Raw genomic sequence first — 19,424 nt, 5'->3', positions numbered from 1 at the left:
TAAGGGAAGAGCTATTACCAAATCTCAAAATGTTTAAGAGATCTTCTGATAAGGGGACATACCTCAACTTTCTGAAGTGAGATGCATAATAATGAGAAACTGTAGTCAAAACAGCAGGACAAAAAGAAAAATATCACACTTGATCTCTGAATTTCTTCTGCTACTTATTAGCACCATGTCAGCTGATATTCAGATGGAGCAGCCATATAGATCATCTGACCCTTAACACAGACAGATAGTCATTGACAACACAGGGGCTTCATTTGGAAAACTTCCCCCTGAAGTAAAAAAGATTGTGTTAGGGAACCCAGGGATAACTCAGCAAACTTATTTAATCAGATACTTGCATTGAAAAGAAACAGATTCCAGTACTTACTAACTTTAAGCATATATCACATTTAGAACTCCACATCTCTCTCAGACAGACGTGCTCACATTTAATAAAGGAAAAGAATACCAAAGTGAGTAACTTGCACATTTGGTTAATGTATGGCGACATGAGAATTTTAGATTCTAGAATAGATTTTTCTAATTAGGAGTATATATTCTTTAATTGAAAATATATCATGGAATTTTTGAAAAATCTAATTTTTTAAGATAACACATTAAGAAGACTTCATAAATATTGCAATTTTGGAAAAGAAAAATTTATCAGTATGTTAAATTACTCTGAACCTAAGAAGTGACAATAGAAATAGGCAACCCATTCATATTTTTGGAAAAACAAAATGGAATCCCATTTCTTATTAATGTAAGTGTGGCAGCTATCAATTTCCAGGAATGAACCCTAAAATTCCCACAAGTGAAGAGTAGAGAGCATGGCAAAACCTTGGGTAATAAAAGTTTTAAAAATACGCACTTTCAATTTAATTGCACTAACTCAAGACCTTTTTTATAGTTTGAATAATTATGTTGGTGAAAATACAAGAGGATTAAATTGTTGGTGCTTTTAGAAAAGCTCTGAATTATATATATATAAACGTTATTCAGTCACCAAGTTGTGTTTGACTCTCTGCCACTCCATGAACTACAGCAAGCTATGTAGTATCCTTCATAGAGTATCCCTGTCCTTCACTATCTCCTGGAGTTTGCTCAGACTCATGTCCATTGAGTCAGTGATGCTATCCAAGCATCTTATCCTCTGTCACTCCCTTCTCCTCTTGCCCTCAATCTTTCCCAGCATCAGGGTCTTTTCCGGTGAATCGGCTCTTCACATCAGGTGGCCAAAGTATTGAATCTTCAGTGTCAGCATCAGTCCTTCCAATGAATATTCAAGGTTAATATCCTTTAGGATGGACTGGTTGGATCATCTTGCTGTCCAAGGGACTCTCAAGAGTCTTCTCCAACACCACAGTTCGAAAGCATCAATTCTTCGACACTCAGCCTTCTCTATATGTAATAGAGAAATTTTTGTGTACCAACAAGCAGGAAAAATAGTCTTCCCAGGTGGCATAGGAGAGGGAAGAGACACGGGTTTGATCCCTGGGTCAGGAAGGTCCCCTGGAGAGAGAAACTGTAACCCACTCCAGTGTTCTTGCCTGGGGAATTCTAAGCACAGAGGGGCCTGGAAGGCTTCATGTGCTCTATACATGGGGTTGCAAAGAGTCAGATAAGACTGAGAACACAGTAAGCAGAAAAAAATTTAAAAAGCCATAATTTTACCCCTTTACAATGTCTGGGAAATACAGCTGCTAATCAATATGGGCTATAACCTGAGAAAGCAACAATTCTAAGAGTTCGTTTCCTTGACTTTCAGAAAGGTCTTCTGTGATGTTTTTCCAATCAATAGAGTATCTTCAGTTTTCTGATTTTCTCAGTGGAAAATATTATTTATGTAGTGGGGATTTTATACAATTTGCTAAAAATCTTAACACATTAGGAGCTCTTGGGCCCAACTCTTGAACAAAGACAATAAATGTGTTTTAATCACGTGTTCTATGACCATTAAAATATGGCTTATAATTCAACTGTCTTTGAAAGAAGCCATATTGATGTGCAAGGTTTGTTAATAGTTTTATGAAGAGTTAATGAAGCCAAATGATAGTAATTTACACTGATCTATTTCTGGGTTGAAATTTTTTTCTTATAGTTATATAGGTCAACCTTTTTCAACCTTTAATCAATTATGCTTGTACAATACACATTACCCTATAACAACAGCTATTTCCCTTATATTCATTGATGTAACTAGTTATTTCCCAAATAACTATATTATTTTTTCTTAAGAATAAAATGGTTGAATCTTAAAACTATCATATTAAGTATTAGTAACTTGATATTTTCTGATGCCTATGAAGACCTAGCCAATATAAGCATTCAATTGATCATGGCACATATCGCTGAATTTCTGTTGGCTTCATACCCTAGATCTGAATGTACTTAAAAGCTTCCTACCAATAATCATTATGTTAACCAAAGTTATTAGACGTGCACCTAATATACTATGCTTCCAACTCAAGATTTAAGAACATATGTCAATAATCTTGGGGCTTCCCTTGTGGCTCAGATAGATGGTAAAGAATCCGCCTGCAATGCAGCCTCTCTCCAGTGGACTATCATTTGTGAATTCATCTGAAACCCTATTAAATCATCTGTAAAATCTGCACAATAAAAGAACTGACCCTAAATTAAAGGAGTGTCATGTGGAGTAAGTCTTTGTGTATTTTCTCATCCAATTCAACCCACAGATTTTATTCTTGTCCTACCATGTTTCAGGTACTATTGTCTAATATAATTGTGCACCATTTTGAAAGGTGTTATCATTTTACTCATTTAGCTAACGCTATGGCTAAAATGTAAAATATCTCTCAGAGCCAAGATTTTAATCTAGTTTTCCTAATGATTTCTTCCTAGAATTTATACTTTCAGAATGGCACTTTCTACTTTGTTTATCTCCTTATTTAAATTAAGTATCAAAACCTTAAAATCTAAGTTACCATAACAAAACGTATAAATTTTTTATAATATATTAAACATTATAATGAATATAATTTGATAATTTCATATCTCTGAAATTTTTCCCCCTTGACGTGGCTACAAAATTTACTAAAACCTTGAAATCCCTGACTTAAAATCTGATTTTTTACCTTGATACACTTGGAAATTATGCCACAAACTTTGTTCAAAGAAAAATGGATTTTAGAGTCTTATTTTTTTTTTAAAGAACCTTATACTGTTTCTTGGACATTAAACAATACTCTGACAGAACAACATTTTGATGACTTGAATACAAATGAATCAGAAACATAAGGATTGAATTTTCCTTGACGTATAAGTGGGTTTGAATAGAAAGGAAAAAGTCATTGGCAAAATTTACCCTGAGTATTGCCAAACCTAAAACGTCTGAAAACATAGGGTTTTTAAAAAGACATTCTAATGGTCCCAAAAATACTATCTTTGTTTTCTATCTTTAAATTATTCTATAAACCCAAATTTGAAAAAAAAAGAATTAATTTACTTGGAAGGTTTAAACTATATAAAGCATCAAACAATGGAAAATTATAGTGTTTTCAGAGAAAACTCAAGGCTTAAAAGCTAGAGTAAATTGCTCTCTGGATAATAAACTCTGTGTACATACACATTTGTCTATGTGTTTGCATGTGTGTGTGAGTGTGTGCATGTTTATATATGTAAAGGATCATAATTACTATAGATTTACTAACAATTTTAATAAAGATCTAACAAGGCACATAATTAATGTATCTTTATACTTCAGGGAACTGAAAATCTTAAATTTTAAGACAGATCTAAACCTACTCATTTCCTGCTAAAAAAAAGACTAACTATATTACCAAGTTATTGACTACTGTGAGAGAGTGTTCAAGGATTCTGAAACTGATTTAGCATAATTGGTAGAACCACTTCTATGGAGTTTCTAAATTTTGCTGTTAAGAAGTAGCAATGTTTCTTCTCCATTTGCTTGCTTGCATGTTTGCTTTATTAGCTGAAACAGACATATGGAACTCGGAGAATTTTCTATTCTGCCTGAAAAAAATAAATAGAATATCTTTAAACTCTTCTGCCAAATCCATGGCAGTTCATTTATCAAATTACTAGAAAGAATATTTTACAAACTGACATACTTTCCACATGTCCTCTGAGGAATCATGATGTTCCTTTTGATTTCAACAGTCTTCTGATTTCCAAAATATATTTAGGCTTCTTAGCTGTTTTTTCTTTGTGAAAGCAGGATAAACAAACTTTAACAATCCGTATCAGTGATTTCCTCCTCACTCTAAGATTGAAGCAATTTTAACTACTGTACTGTGGTTTGTGGTATAAAGTTCTCCTGTGTTAAACCAAAATTGTTTGATTAATAATCAACCCGAATTTATAGTTTGGAATTTCTTCTTAAGAGTAACATGTTCATATATGTAAAATAGATAAACAACAAGGTCCTACTCTATGGCACAGGAAACTATATTCAATATCATGTAATAAATCAAAATGGAAAAGAAAATGAAAAGGTATATTTATATAACTGAAACAATTTGCTGCACACCAGAAATAAACACATTGTAAATCCTCTATACTTCAACTTAAAAAAAAAGAAAAAAGAATAACATGTTCAAGGACAGATGGTCTGCAAGAATCTTTTACTTCACAAATTCATTCAGTGATCATTCAGAACATGTTTTTAATACCTACAACCTGCATGGTACCAAATACCAAGGGTACCACTGTGAGCCAGAAATACATATCTGTGGTCTTATGAAATAGATATTCAAACATGTAACCATGAAAGTGTTAGTCTGATTAATTAAAGCAGCAAGTCTAGTTCTTCAATGACTTGTGATCAAGCTACAAGAATATACACATAAATGTCACGGCCCGTCCATGACTGGTCTCCCAGTCACTTTCATAAAATAACAGCACTTGCAATCGTAGAAATACATGAAAGTTGTTCTAGCCTAGTCTGGATTTCTAGTTTTTCTGAAGGATACCATGCCATTTTGCCATTCTATGTATTTACTCACATTGTTTCCTCATCCAGGAACTCACTCACTCCTCCTTCCTTACACCACCTCCTCTCCCTCCTCATCTTCATTTCTTGAAATCTTAGCCAAGTGACCGAGCCCAAAAGTCACCGGGTCCATGGCACTTTTGGCTCCATTTGGACTAACCAGCTCTCTCACATTTCCCTGTAGTGTCTTGACTGTATTACTATTTTTAGGATTTAAGGCACTTTATTCCTTCTAAAGTAACTACAAATGTCTGTCTCCCAGTTCATAGTCTCCTTAACACTTTGCCATTATTTATTTTTACTTTTTGGCTGTGTCACACAGCATGTGGGATCTTAGTTCCCCAAGCAGGGATCAAACCCTTGGCCCCTGCCTTGGAAGTTTGTAGCTTTAACCACAGGACTGCCAGGAAGTTGCCAACACTTTGTCTTGCATGGATAGGTACTTGAAGATTCTGTGTCGAACAAATCAATAAATGAATAATAGTCAACAAAAGAATTTGAAAGTTGACTTTCCTGAGCTTCATTCTTTACGATTTCCAACTACTTTGCTGAGAAGTAAACATATTCAGAATACATTATTGCAAATAAAAGATGTCTGTCTAATCCGTTTGAAGCAATATTCCAATAGAACATTGAGAACATCAGCAGTAGTGATGAGGGAGCAGTAATAGGTTGGGGCATCTTGTTATCTATGTTTATAGAAGCATGCCACAAGCCTAGTTTCCATGAGGTTGTAGTTAATAAAACTAAGGTGACCCCAGAGAGTCACTTGCTTTCCCAGGGCCATATATGCTCTAATGCTGGTTAAAATCTGTTAAGTGTTAATGATTTAATTATTGCTTAAATACAAAAGGCCAGGTTGCCTAGCATATATAATCTTTTTAACATCTTTATATCAGACAATATTAAAAAATCAAAGGCTTGTATCTCAAGCCTAACTTTTAAATAAAGAATTTGGAAACCTTTGAAAGAAGTTAAATGTTAGTTTATTTTAGGCTCCAAAAAAGACCCATAAATAACATGAGTCATTTAAAGTAAAATTACTCCTAAAATATAAGAGAAATCAATCAAAGGAAAAGGATAAACAAAATATAAAGTAGTTCTCAAAGGAAAGGATGAATTGGAAGCAAGATAGAACTAAACAGTTTAGAGTGTAAAGGAAAGAGCACCAACATAAGAGAAGAAGTAAAAAAAAATAGAGGAGAAATTTCAGAATTTTCTAGTTGGGAGGGAAGGGTGAGGAAGTTAAAAAGAAACAGGGGTCATATTTCACAGATCTCCTGAGTTTTGTTTAGTTAGACATTTCAGCATATCTCCAAGGAAAAGATCGGGGGAAGCACATACCACTAATTTAATTTTTCTTGTTTGGACCACATACCAGAGAAGAGACCCCTGGCTCAGCCCCTCCGGGCACATTTCCCTGTCACATTTCTTACCATAAATGTACAGTAGTTGAATACTGTAAAAATTTAAGGGAGATTATTTAGATGTATGCTTTTCTGCCTACATTTACAATGATTGAACTCTGAAAATCTTTAATGATAGTCTCAAAGCCATAATGGAAAATACCCTATAATTCAAAATATTTTAATTGCTTATGAAAATTTAAAACATCAGCATTGTAATTAAAATCTATGGAAAAGTCTGGATTGGGAGGGGTTGGGAGCAGATGTCTCAAACTTGTCTGTAACACTTTCAATAAGAGCCTTCCCGAGGCACGTGAAACCTTCAGTAGACAAACTCTGAAATATATTTGATTTGTGTCTGTCAACCTCACTCCACACACACAATCTTTGGAGTAACAGCACTGGGCATGGTCTGATTCTCAGGCTACGAATCTGGTTGTAGGTAAAACAATGCTATCATGAAGTCCAATTGCGTCAGTAATGATCCTCCTTGAAAAAGACCCAGGGCAGACCTAACTTTTACTTAACTCAGTAGTCTATTAAGCAAGGCTTTAGTGTAATATAGCAAGGACAAATGAAGGAGATGGATTCTAGGGCTGATGTTTCTATTGCTGGATTCTGCAAAAAACTACAGATAGTAAACTAAAATATGGCACATTCTCTAATAAATCATCACTTTTAAAACCACCCTCTGCAGCCATGATCTTACTGTATTCAGGTGTGGAGCAAAAGCATAACTAAGGCCCACTTGGTAGACTTCTGAATATTTTGAAAGTACTGATCAAGGTAACAAATCATTAAAGGATGTTTTATCCTCCTGTTGTGACAAATATAATTTTAAATGACCTGAAAGTCTAGATTTGAATTTAAAACTTTGGACTCTGAGTGATCAAAGGTGAACAAGGTCTTGCACTCCCTGACCTCTTGATCAAACGGGCCAAAAGCCTTCTCATCATAGTCTTTGTGAACTCTCTTTTGTTTGCCCAAAATGCCTGCCTTCCAATTCTTCGCCAACCATATTTTCCTGAACGTTATGATTGTAGCTAGAATTTGCTCATTGTTTGACACTCAGCGTGTAGCAACACGCACTCAATATTACATGCTGACTACTTATGCCTCATTCAGCTACAAACCTCAGGAAGCCACCTCTGAACTTGTTCACCATTTTATTTCCAGCATTAAGCCAAGCACACAGCACATCCTTATTCAACGAGTACTTCTGAGCATAAAAATAACTTCTGCAGCTTCTCAGCAAAGATTCCCTATAGACCTGTGTACTAAGAACGTCACCTGCCGTATCAGTAAACAAAGGTCATTGCAGCATCAAGGCCTCCCATTACAGGCATCTCAATCAGCCCCGAGGGAACTCAAGGCGAAAACAAGATGCTTCCCTACCAAACTATCAGCCGCCGCAGCCACCCCACGCCCACAGCAGTGCACCCGAGGAGACTCCAGATGAGAAAGTACAGGATACTGGCCCCCCCCACCCCGGATAGCTGAGGTGGATATCAGCGGAATGATTTCAGTGAGTCCATACTCATACTCTTGCATCTTCCCATACATAGAAAAGCACTAAGTTCCCTAACTTGAGATGTCTGGCTTTCTTTAATTAACAGTAATCCCTTGATGTTCCAACTACCTGGTCTTTGTTGCAAAAAATCTCTGCATATCCTGGCTCCCCGCTTACCTCTTTAGAGAAGTCCCTTAGTCATATAAGTATGAAATGGTTGGATGGCATCATTGACTCAATGGACATGAGTCTGAGTAAACTCCAGGAGTTGGTGATGGATAGGGAAGCCTGGCATGCTACAGTCCATGGGGTCACAAAGAGTTGGACACGACTGAGCGACTGAACTGAACTGAACTTAGTCATATAAGAAGCTGCATCCCAGGCCTAAGTCCTCAGTTTTTTCCACCAAGTAAAACATAACTCTCAACTTTTAGGTTGCGCTTTTCTTTTTTTAAAGTCAACAAATCTCTCCCAGAAGTGATCCTGGAGCTGTTGTCTTTGGCCAAATATTACAGTATGTTAAGATCTAGCTCGACAACATCTTCTGCATATTCTCGTGAATCTTTTGTTCCATCCTCATCCTCCTCTGTATTATGGTAGGTCATTTGTCTGTTTCCCTATCACCTGCTTTGATATATATTTCTTTTTTAATTAAAGTTTCGAGATATTCTTTGACTATGGTAATATTCATTCTTCTTTAGCGTACAGTTCGATACATTTTTACAAATTACACAGTTGTGTAACCACCACCACGGTCAAGACATAGATCCACAGCACTTCACACGTCACTTTCTTTCAGTATTGCTATATTATAGCTGTGCTGCTCATTTACATACAGGCCCTCAACACAAGACTAAAAACCCCAAGAGCAGGAATAGGGCTTGAGTTTTCTTTACCTCCCACAGCCACTGCAGATAACACTCCACAACAATAAATGCACGTTGTTTATAAATCAATTAACTAATCAATATATTGCTTTGTCTTGTAGAATGCACCACTTTGCACATTGTGTGTATAAAAAACACATTGGTTATATCCCACAAAAAGTTGTAACTCTCAATGTGTCCAAACCAGTACCACAGTATGTACAAAATTCAGTGCTTACCATCTCCTGTTTCTGCACAAAGCTGTAAGCCCAAATTGTTCTGTGGATTAATCACCCAATGATTGCTGGTCACAGTGATATCAAAGACAAGCCAACCCACATCGAGAGCTTGGGTCTTCCTTGTGTCTAACAAGAATAGATCTGCATCCCTAAGGAGAAAGAAAACAACAACAAAAACAGTTACAGGTTTGAATGAAAATCATCATTCCCTACACTTAAGTGAAAACACTACAAAACCACTCTTAAAATAACAAGAGTTGATTAAGGAACAAGGAGAACAAATGAGTCAAGTGATGAGGAATAAGATACAGAACGTTTTATTGCTAGAATCCCATCCCAAATCTGGTGCAGATTAGGAATATCTGAAAGTAATTTCCATTTTCCGGCTCTTCACTGTCAAGTTTCCTTTACAAACTGGCTTAGTGGTCTTGATTTAGTCCCGAAACAGTACACTGGCAAGTTCATAAGCAACTGTTGAACTGAATACAGAGGAAGTGAAAGCGGCTGTTCCAGTCTGGATGGCTGTGGATTCTCCATGGAGATGGAGGACAGGCCGTCTGTGATGCAAGTCTTTTAGAGATAATTTTCTCTTTCAGAGATCATTTTCCTTTTGTTTCCACTTTATTATACTTTTTTCCATTTTTATTTCATTTTCTGTTTTTGTTATATAATTATTTTATGGATCAGTTCAGTTCAGTTGCTCAGTCGTGTCCGACTCTTTGCAACCCCATGAATCGCAGCACGCCAGGCTTTCCTGTCCATCACCAACTCCCGGAATCTACCCAAACCCATGCCCATTGAGTCGGTGATGCCATCCAGCCATCTCATCCTCTGTCGTCCCCTTCTCCTCCTGCCCCCAATCCTTCCCAGCATCAGGGTCTTTTCCAATGAGTCAACTCTTCGCATGAGGTGGCCAGAGTATTGGAGTTTCGCTTCAGCACCAGTCCTTCCAATGAACACCCAGGACTGATCTCCTTTAGGATGGACTGGCTGGATCTCCTTGCAGTCCAAGGGACTCTCAAGATTCTTCTCCAACACCACAGTTCAAAAGCATCAATTCTTTGGCGCTCAGCTTTCTTCACAGTCCAACTCTCACATCCATACATGACCACTGGAAAAACCATAGCCTTGACTAGATGGACCTTTGTTAGCAAAGTAATGTCTCTGCTTTTTAATATGCTATCTAGGTTCGTCACAACTTTCCTTTCAAGGAGTAAGTGTCTTTTAATTTCATGGCTGCAATCACCATCTGCAGTGATTTTGGAGCCCCCCAAAAATAAAGTCTGACACTGTTTCCACTGTTTCCCCATCTATTTCCCATGAAGTGATGAGACCAGATGCCATGATCAGTTCAGTTCAGTTCCGTCGCTCAGTCGTGTCCGACTCTTAGCGACCCCATGGACTGCAGCCTACCAGGCTCCTCCATCCATGGGATTTTCCAGGCAAGAGGACTGGAGTGGGGTGCCATTGCCTTCTCCACTGTATCTTAGAAGTCACTTCAAAGATGGCTTACAAAATTTAAACAGTTAATTTTAATAAAATCATGCACATTTATTATTTCCTTAGAAAAAAGTCATCAGTGATCATTGAAAACTGAATCACAAAAGAAGTAAAGAATCTCAGTCAATATCTTAGAGGCTATAACTTCATTTCTTTACTTAAACTTGATTTAAACAATTCTTCCATTAACCTAGAGAAGTTAAAATAAAGGTATTAATGTTACAATCAATTAAATTGACCAGCTACCATATACCAAAATATGCAGCTTTCATTCTCCTTCACAATTTTCTTAGCAAAGAAGGGTTACAGACACTTTATCACATCCAATACAGGACTCAGTTTGAGTTACTCCAGGTATACAACAAGCATATAATACAATACAATGAAAAGATTAATTTGTTCCCAGTTGAATTTTAAGGATCCATTATATTCACACTGTGAGTGAACAAAAGTAAAATTCTCCCTGCCTCTCGTAACTTGAAAAACCTACCAAATAAACAGAATCTAAGAAAATACTGATTATCCTTAAAATGTTGATATATTTTAAAACTATCTTTAAGACTGTTGTCTTGGAATTAACTTATCACATTGTTAACTTGTTGAGAGAAGGATTCACCTTTTGAAAATACTCAACTGCTAGTCTGATTTCATTTGAAATATGATAAGGGTGTTCTAATAAATCCTGCAAAGCATTACCAATCCTTGGCATGCTATAAATAAATATTTGAATAACAAAACAGAACAAAGAGGTAAGTTCTGAGAGCAATTTCAACTAGTTAACAAATATCTTTAGGTGAAAGTGAAGTGAAAGTGAAAGTCGCTCAGTCATGTCCAACTCTTGGAGACCCCACGGACTACACAATCCATGGAATTCTCCAGGCCAGAATACTGGAGTGGGTAGCCTTTCCCTTCTCCAGGGTATCTTCCCAACCCAGGGATCAAACCCAGGTCTCCTGCATTGCAGGCGAATTTTTTACCAGCTGAGCCACAAGGGAAGCCCTACCTTTAGGTAGTTATTTATTATTTTTTAATTGTGCTACTTTTCCTGAAAGAAAGAATTCCCAAACTGTTAACATTCAAGTCTCAAACTTTTAAGCAAGTCTATGAGGAAAACAGTTTCAGTTTTAATGGAAATACTTAGAAAAAGCACCCACCAACAGATCCTAGCAAAGCCTAAATACTTGAATTTCTGTGATGCAAATCGCAAGTCATTGGAAGGTAAACCCAGGCAAATAGTATGGTTTGGAAAATCCATATATTTCTAGTTCACCTCTTAAAAGTTATAAACATTCAGTTAGCTTCATAAGCTTCATGGTTTCCTATTCTTGAGTAAAGCCATTTTATTTTTGACCCTTAACTTCTATTTTTAAATTTCTCCTCTTTCTTTTTGTATAAAGAACTCTTCTGCGTTAACTACAGACAAGAGAATATGCTTTAGGAGAATCAAGTCTATTTTTAATAAGCACAATGTTAATAATTACATAATTTTCAGTCATGCAACAAGTTTCATAACAGCATCTTAAAAATAAATTCCTATCCATTCTATAGAAATCGAGATGTGATTTCTTTAGAAGTATAAAATTATTCCACTAAAGAATAGCACTTATCTCCTTGAAAATAGCAGAATATTTTGAATTATCTCTTTAAAGACTACTTTAAAATTACCTCTTTAAAGAATATTTATCTCTTTAAAGACTGTCTCCAAGCAATGTGACATTCAGAGGTACTAGAGGCTAGAACTTCAACATACAGATGGGGGAGAGAGGGGAGCAGAGTTTAACCCATAATACTACTTTTGAAAAAATTTTTAAAGGCGGGAATAATCCTAGATATGAGCATTCAGTTTACTGACATTATAGCAATTATCAACACTGAAATGCTTAAAAAAAAAAAAAACTAATACATGGAAATCAATTTACACTGACCAAAATAACTCATAATGACTAAAATTTGTATTTTTCTTTTTCAGGTAGAATTTGAACCTTTGTATTGAGTATGATATAGATTAGCATACAAATTCCTCATACAGCTAAATGAAGCTATCCTGCAGTTGTTAAATATAGAGTCACTCTGAATAGATAAAAGATTTGCAGCACAAATAGATACTTTAGATAGGAAACATATAGATATATTAAATATAATTACTCACAGATGAAACATAATATGTAGATGTGTAGACACAGTTAGAGAGGTTGGTACAAATACATGTGACTCATGTTCACTCATGACCAGAGTTTAAACATGCCTTTCCATGGGAAATTGGTGGGCTTGGATATACTGCTTTAGAAGAATACACTTTATTTTACTGACAGAGGAAAGGTTTTTGTACACAGGAAAGGTTTTTGCCTTGGGAGTCTCAAAATACCAAAAGGGTAGGAACTTCACTAAGGACTAAACAAGCAGGAGCCAAATTCAGTAAAAGTTGAGTTATCATCATCCTAAAACCACACATCTGAAAATAGTCTTACATATCTAACACTGTGACATTGGGCTTCCCAGGTGGTGCTAATGGTAAAGAATCTGCCTGCCAATACAGGAGACACAGGAGACACGGGGGTTTGAGCCCTGTGTCAGGAAGATCCCCTGGAGTAGGAAATGGTCACCTACTCTAGTATTCTTGCCTAGAAAACTCCATGGACAAGAGAAGCTGGCGGGCTACAGTCCATGGGGTCAGAAAGGGTTGGATACGACTGAGCATGCATGCACATCGAAGACTATGACATTAGAGGAGCTAAAATAATTTTTACCATCTTTATATAAATATCAATGTATTATAATTAAGTAAACAAGGATTTAGGGAGCAGACAGAGCTTGAACAATTAAGGAATTCCTCAGCCTCAGTTTCCCCTTGCATAAAAAGAGTATGAAAATCCCTGCCTTAAAAGAGTGCATGAAGACCAAATGTAATATAATCTGGATCTCTGTTTGGAAGAGAGGAAAATTATAGTTGAATCTTTTGCCACAAGAGGGAAAAACGAAGTTGAAAACATCAAAAGGAAGTAAAGTTATTTATATAATCAACAATGAGATGGTGAAAGAGAAATAGTCTTCATATTGTTACACTTTCAATCATATGTACACACACACACATATATATATATATATGGATACACACAAATATATATATAGAGAGAGAGAGAGAAAGAGAGAGAGTGACAGAAGATGAAGAAGAAACAGTCATCCAGGAGCATAAACATTCTACAGTCTAACCAAAAAGCTCTAAATCTAGTTAAGAAAAGTTTGGGGAAACTGTCTGGAAGATATAGAGATAAATTTCCAGGCAAAAGTTAAAATATTCTATTTCCATGAGGCAAGAAGTGATATCTCCACTTTTCCCAAACTTTCTCCATTATAACTTTTTCAACTCCTTTCATCTTCTTTGTCTCTGAATAGCTTACCATGGCTAGTAGAAATGTAATGATGACCACCTAAGAAGAAAGAATACTTCTTTTTCTGGGTATCCGACCAGAAATACACACCATCTGAGGAATGTGACATACAGTTCAAGCATGGGACATATTAACAATGGGTGCAAATGTTATTCTCTGGAGTTTATAATATCAATAGTTTCTATCATGAGCAACTTTAAAAGTGTTAGAATTTGACTTTGGTATTTTCAGATGGTAATTGTTTTTTCTCCCAAAACAAATAAGAAATAATAAGCTTCTGTAAATCTCACAGAACACCCATTTTTCAGATTATCTAATTCAATGTTGTGTTTCCATTTAAAAGGTATAGATGCAAACTGGTAAAATAGTAATGTAACATGGACTTGAACGGCCAAAATGGAAAACAAGCTGAATTCCCACTATGAAAATTCAACCACTTTTCTCTTTGCAGATTTTTTTAAATTGCCAAGATACTGATAATATTAGCAGGTTTCCTGGCACTGCACCATTTCATATTTTTCCCTTGCAGAGAGATCTATACATGAGCTACTGAATACACATACACACGCACAGCATGAGAGAGTCCTTCACTCAACAAGAAACAAAGAAGTGAGAGTATTACAGACACAAACCAACTGCTTTTAAGTTCCCTAATGAATGAATGATATACCCAGTTCAAGATCCTAAGAATTCTTCTATGCTATGACTCTTATGACCCCAGTGGATATGAAATAGTCAAGGAAAAAATGACTTTTTAGGGCATGAATTATGCCCATTTTTAGCTTTACAACATAAATCTATAGCTAGAGCAGCATTTCTCGACCTCAGCATTATGGACAATTTTGACCAGATCATTCTCTGTGGGGTGGGGGCGCCCTGTTTATGGCAGAAGTTTTAGCAGCATCTTTCATCACCCCAGCATTACTACCGCCGGATGTCCGCAGTCCTCCACCCTCGCCAACAGTGAGACCCCCCAAAATGCCTCCAGACATGGCTAAATGTCTCCTGGGGGTGAATCCCCTCAGTGGAGAAATGGAGCGAGAGCCTGATCTCTGCAAGTGCAGGAACGCAAGTCATGCTTGGGTGCTGTCTCATGTTCTCAGAGCCAAGGGCACCGCCCATCGGAGCTTTATTTCCACTGCTCTCAAGAGCCGTGAAATCCCCCGGATGTGACTGCCAGCGTGCATCCTGAAGTACGTCCACAGAAGAGTCACAAATCCTAGAGGAGCAGGAGGGGGAGATGATGTCAATGTGAAACTGCCTGTGGATTGGAATGATAACAGCTCAACTAAATATATCCAAGTAGGGAAGGTGGCAAATGACAGCCAGCAGGCCAGCTTAAAATGTTTTCACAACGGGGCCCAGGCATTTATATTCACAGCAGAACATTTGGAAGGGGTTGAATTCTACACAGCACATTTTCTCTGGGCAATATATAAATGTATATATTTGTGAAAGACACTAACCAAGGAAAACACTTAGCGCAATGCTACACACACGGTGAGTACCCCTTAAGTGGACGAGTGCTGACTACTTTGCTTAGTAGTAGGACTAGTCGCATTATTCTTACCATTTAATTATTCAATTCTTTATACTTAGACATGTCAGTGCTTAGGAATATTTCTCTTGGGATCTCTCTCATCTCTCTCCCAACCACCACCCCACTCTCTCTCATTATAGAAAGTTCTCCTACACAGTTGGTGAGGATATAAGTTGGTAAAGCCATTGTGGAAAACAGCATGGAGGTTTCCCAAAAAGCTAAAAATAGATTTACCTTATGATCCAGCAATCCCACTCCTGGGCCTATATCCAGAAAAAAATTATAATTCAAAATGATGCATGTGCCTGTAGGTTCATACCAGCACTATTCACAATAGCCAAAACATGGAAACAATCTGCACGTCCATCTATAAGGGGATGGATAAAGAAGATGAGGTATCTAGATGCAATGGAATACTACTCAACTGTAAAAAAGAACAAATTCTGCCACGAGCAGCAACAGGGATGGATCTAGTAAATATCATACGAAGTGAAGTAAGCCAGAAAGAGAAAGACAAATCTACATGATACCAATTATGTGCAGAAACTAAAATATGACACAGATGAACCTATCTATGAAACAGAAACAGACTCACAGCCATAGAGAACAGATGTGCGGTCACCAAGGTTGAGGAGACTTTGGGGGAAAGGACGGAGTGGAGTTTGGGATTAGCAGATGCAAATTATTATATATAGGATGGATAAACAACAAGGTCCTCCAGTCTAGCACAGAAAACTATATTTAACATCCCATGATAAACCATCATGAAAGAAGATATGGAAAATTATATATATATATACATATATATATATATATTCACACATAACTGAGTCACTTTACTGCACAGTAGAAATTCACACTACATTGTAAATCAGCTATACTTCAATAAAGAGTCAGAAAAATATACTTAGACATTAAAAAAAAAAAGCTCTTACTCATTTTCAAAGGCCCAACTTAAGGGTAAATGCCTCCCAGTGGCTTTCCCCAAGGTTCTTCACCCTCCCACATGAAGAATTAATTACCCTCATTTGTATTTCCACAACGCGTAGTACATACTTACATCATACTGCTTAGCACATTGTTTTACAGTTATTAAAGCCTGTGTGTGGCAAGCCCACCTCAACCCCAGCCTCAGGCTATGAGCTGTGAGGATCTTACTTACTTGCCTTGGGTGCCCTGTGCTGGCCATGTGCAAGGTGCTCAGCAAAAGCATGGTCAACTCAGATGTATTATCTGGAAAATTCAATCATGTGGAAACCTCATTTCCCAATAATGCCAGATATATGAGGTGTGACTGAAAAGTGATGCTTTCTATACAGAATATGAGGCTGTCTGCCTCACACGAAAAGATTAAATAAGTGAAATGATGCAAAGCATGTTAACTTTTTACCAAGAAAAATAAAGATTTGGATAAATATCAGAACACTCTTTTAAATGGCACACATTTAAATAGGAGTATGAATAAATGAAGGAGGTGGGAGATGATAGGAATAAAATCTATAATTTTAAGAGTTTTGGGTCTTGCTAAGATAAATAAGTGTGAAAAGAGATGACATCATGTGTCTGTCTCTTTCATATTTGATTACATAACACTATCAAAGTATTTATAGAGTAGAGGGTTAGTAGATCAGACAGTGTCTTGAACATAAAATATATCTATAAAGCATAAACCTATATTACTGCAAGGACCCCCACCCTGGCACTCCTACTAGACGATACCTTAAGGGAAGTAAGCTTTAAATATGAGAAATTATATATATGCACACACATATATGGTCTTCCCAGGTGGCGCTATTGGTAAAGAACTTGTCTGCCAATGCAAGAGACGTAAGAGATGTGGGTTTGATTCTTGGAGGGAAGATTCCTTGGAGAAGGGCATGGCAACCCATCCCAGTATTCTTGCCTGGAGAATCCCATGGATAGAGGAGCTTGGCAGGCTACAGTCTATAGGGTCACAGAGTCAGTCACGACTGACGCAACTTAGCACACACACACACACACATGCACGTGCGCATTTGCAATGTCAAATACACTGCCTTAAGCAGTACAGTCTGCATTGACTTTTCAATGGTTTCTTGGTTGAATTCAAAACACTATTACATCTTATACTATATATGAAACAGATAGCCCACAAGGACCTACTGCATAACACAAGGAACTGTGCTACAGTTGATATATTTTAATAGCCAGTAATAGGTGAAAATGTAGATGTTAGGCTTCCCTGGTGGCTCAGAGGTAAGAATCTGCCTGCCAATGTAGGAGACACAGGTTTGATCCCCGGGTTGGAAAAATCCCCTGAAGAAGGAAATGGCAATCCACTCCAGTATTCTTAGCTGGGAAATTCCATGGACAGAGAGGACCCTGGCAGGCGACAGTCTGTGGAATCACAAAAGAGTCAGACATGACTTTGCGACTAAACAACAACATATATGCATGTATAAATGTATAACTGAATCACTTTGCAGTTCACCTGAAACTAACACAACGTTGTAAATCAACTGTATTTAAATAAAATATTTTAAAAAACACTAAAAGAGTACATCAAGGTTATATATTGTCACCCTGCTTATTTAAATTATATACTGGGTACAACATGACAAATGCCAGGCTGGATGAAGCACAAGCTGGTAACAAGATTGCCGCAAGAAATATCAATAACCTCAGATATGCAGAGGACACCACTCTTATGGCAGAAAGCAAAGAGGAACTAAAGAGCCTCTTGATGACAGTGAAAGGGGAGAGTGAAAATCTGGCTTAAAACTCAACATTCAGAAAACTAAGATCATGGCATCCAGTCCCATCACTTCATGGGAAATAGATGGGGAAACAATGGTAACATTGGCCAACTTTATTTTCTTGGGCTCCAACATCACTGCAAATGGTGACTGCAGCCACAAAATTAAAAGACACTTGCTCCTTGGAAGTGTAGTTATGACCAACCTAGACAGCATATTAAAAAGCAGAGACATTGCTTTGCCAACAAAAGTTCATATAGTCCAAGCTATGGTTTTTCCAGTGGTCATGTATGGATATGAGAGTTGGACCATAAAGAAAGCTGAGTGCCAAAGAATTGATGCTTGTGAACTGTGGTGTTGGAGAAGACTCTTGAGAGTCCCTTGGACTGCAAGGAGACCCAACCAGTTAATCCTAAAGGAAATCAGTCCTGAATATTCATTGGAAGGACTGATGTTGAAGGTGAAGCTCCAATACTTTGGCCACCTGATGAGAAGAACTGACTCATTGGAAAAGACCCCGATGCTGGGAAAGATTGAAGGCTGGGGGAGAAGACAGAGAATGAGATGGGTGGATGGCATCACCGACTCGATGGACATGAGCTTGAGCAAGCTCCGGGAGATGATGAAGGACAGGGGAGCCTGGCGTGCGGCAGTCTATGGGATCGCAGAGATGGGCACGACTGAGCAACTGAACAACAACAAAGTACATACATAAAACCCACATGATTGACGACGAAAGTTTGCAGAGGTGACCAAGACTTGAAAGTGTCCGAAAGTACTAGTTCCTTTTTCTATCTCCAGTTCAGTTGTTGAGAAATATAAGAAGCCACAAAAAATTAATAATCCACAAATAACAGCAACTCAGTATTAAAATTAGTTTTTCAAATTGAAATTCTTTGCATTTTAACTGTAATCACCTGATAAACAAATGAAGTATTTTTAATCCATTCTTCCTCACTTTCAGAGAATTACAGACAAGCTTTTTAATTGTCAAGAACATTTTCCATAAAAAATGGAAAGAAATAAACTATCTGTGTTCATCCTATGCCTCTCGTAGCCAGAGAAAAATAAGAGCAACTTATTTTTTTTGATCCTGGTGTTTTGTTCAATTTAGTTCAGCTTTTTGCCTCTGTCTACCTAGAAATGTTGGATTGTTATTTTGTAAAGAAACATGTAAAGCTGTTTCATTATCTTCTTTTACCCAACAATTATTATGCTTGTTTCTGATTATAAAAATAATTTTCACTATAAAAAGTACATAAAAGGGGCTGAATTA

General features: G+C 37.1%; 1 protein-coding gene across 1 annotated transcript in view; it reads right to left on the bottom strand.

The window, feature by feature from the left end:
* The window catches only part of BMP5 (bone morphogenetic protein 5), a 136,059-nt gene that overhangs the window by 35,398 nt on the left and 81,237 nt on the right, over window positions 1-19,424 (bottom strand). Inside the window, exon 3 of the mRNA XM_043450493.1 lies at window positions 8,985-9,133. Within this exon, the coding sequence (XP_043306428.1) occupies window positions 8,985-9,133 (149 nt within the window). The remainder of the gene's footprint in view (window positions 1-8,984; window positions 9,134-19,424) is intronic.

This window comes from Cervus canadensis, chromosome 28, assembly GCF_019320065.1.
Source record: "Cervus canadensis isolate Bull #8, Minnesota chromosome 28, ASM1932006v1, whole genome shotgun sequence".
NCBI lineage: Eukaryota > Metazoa > Chordata > Mammalia > Artiodactyla > Cervidae > Cervus > Cervus canadensis.
This window is presented reverse-complemented; position numbering and strand designations above follow the sequence as displayed.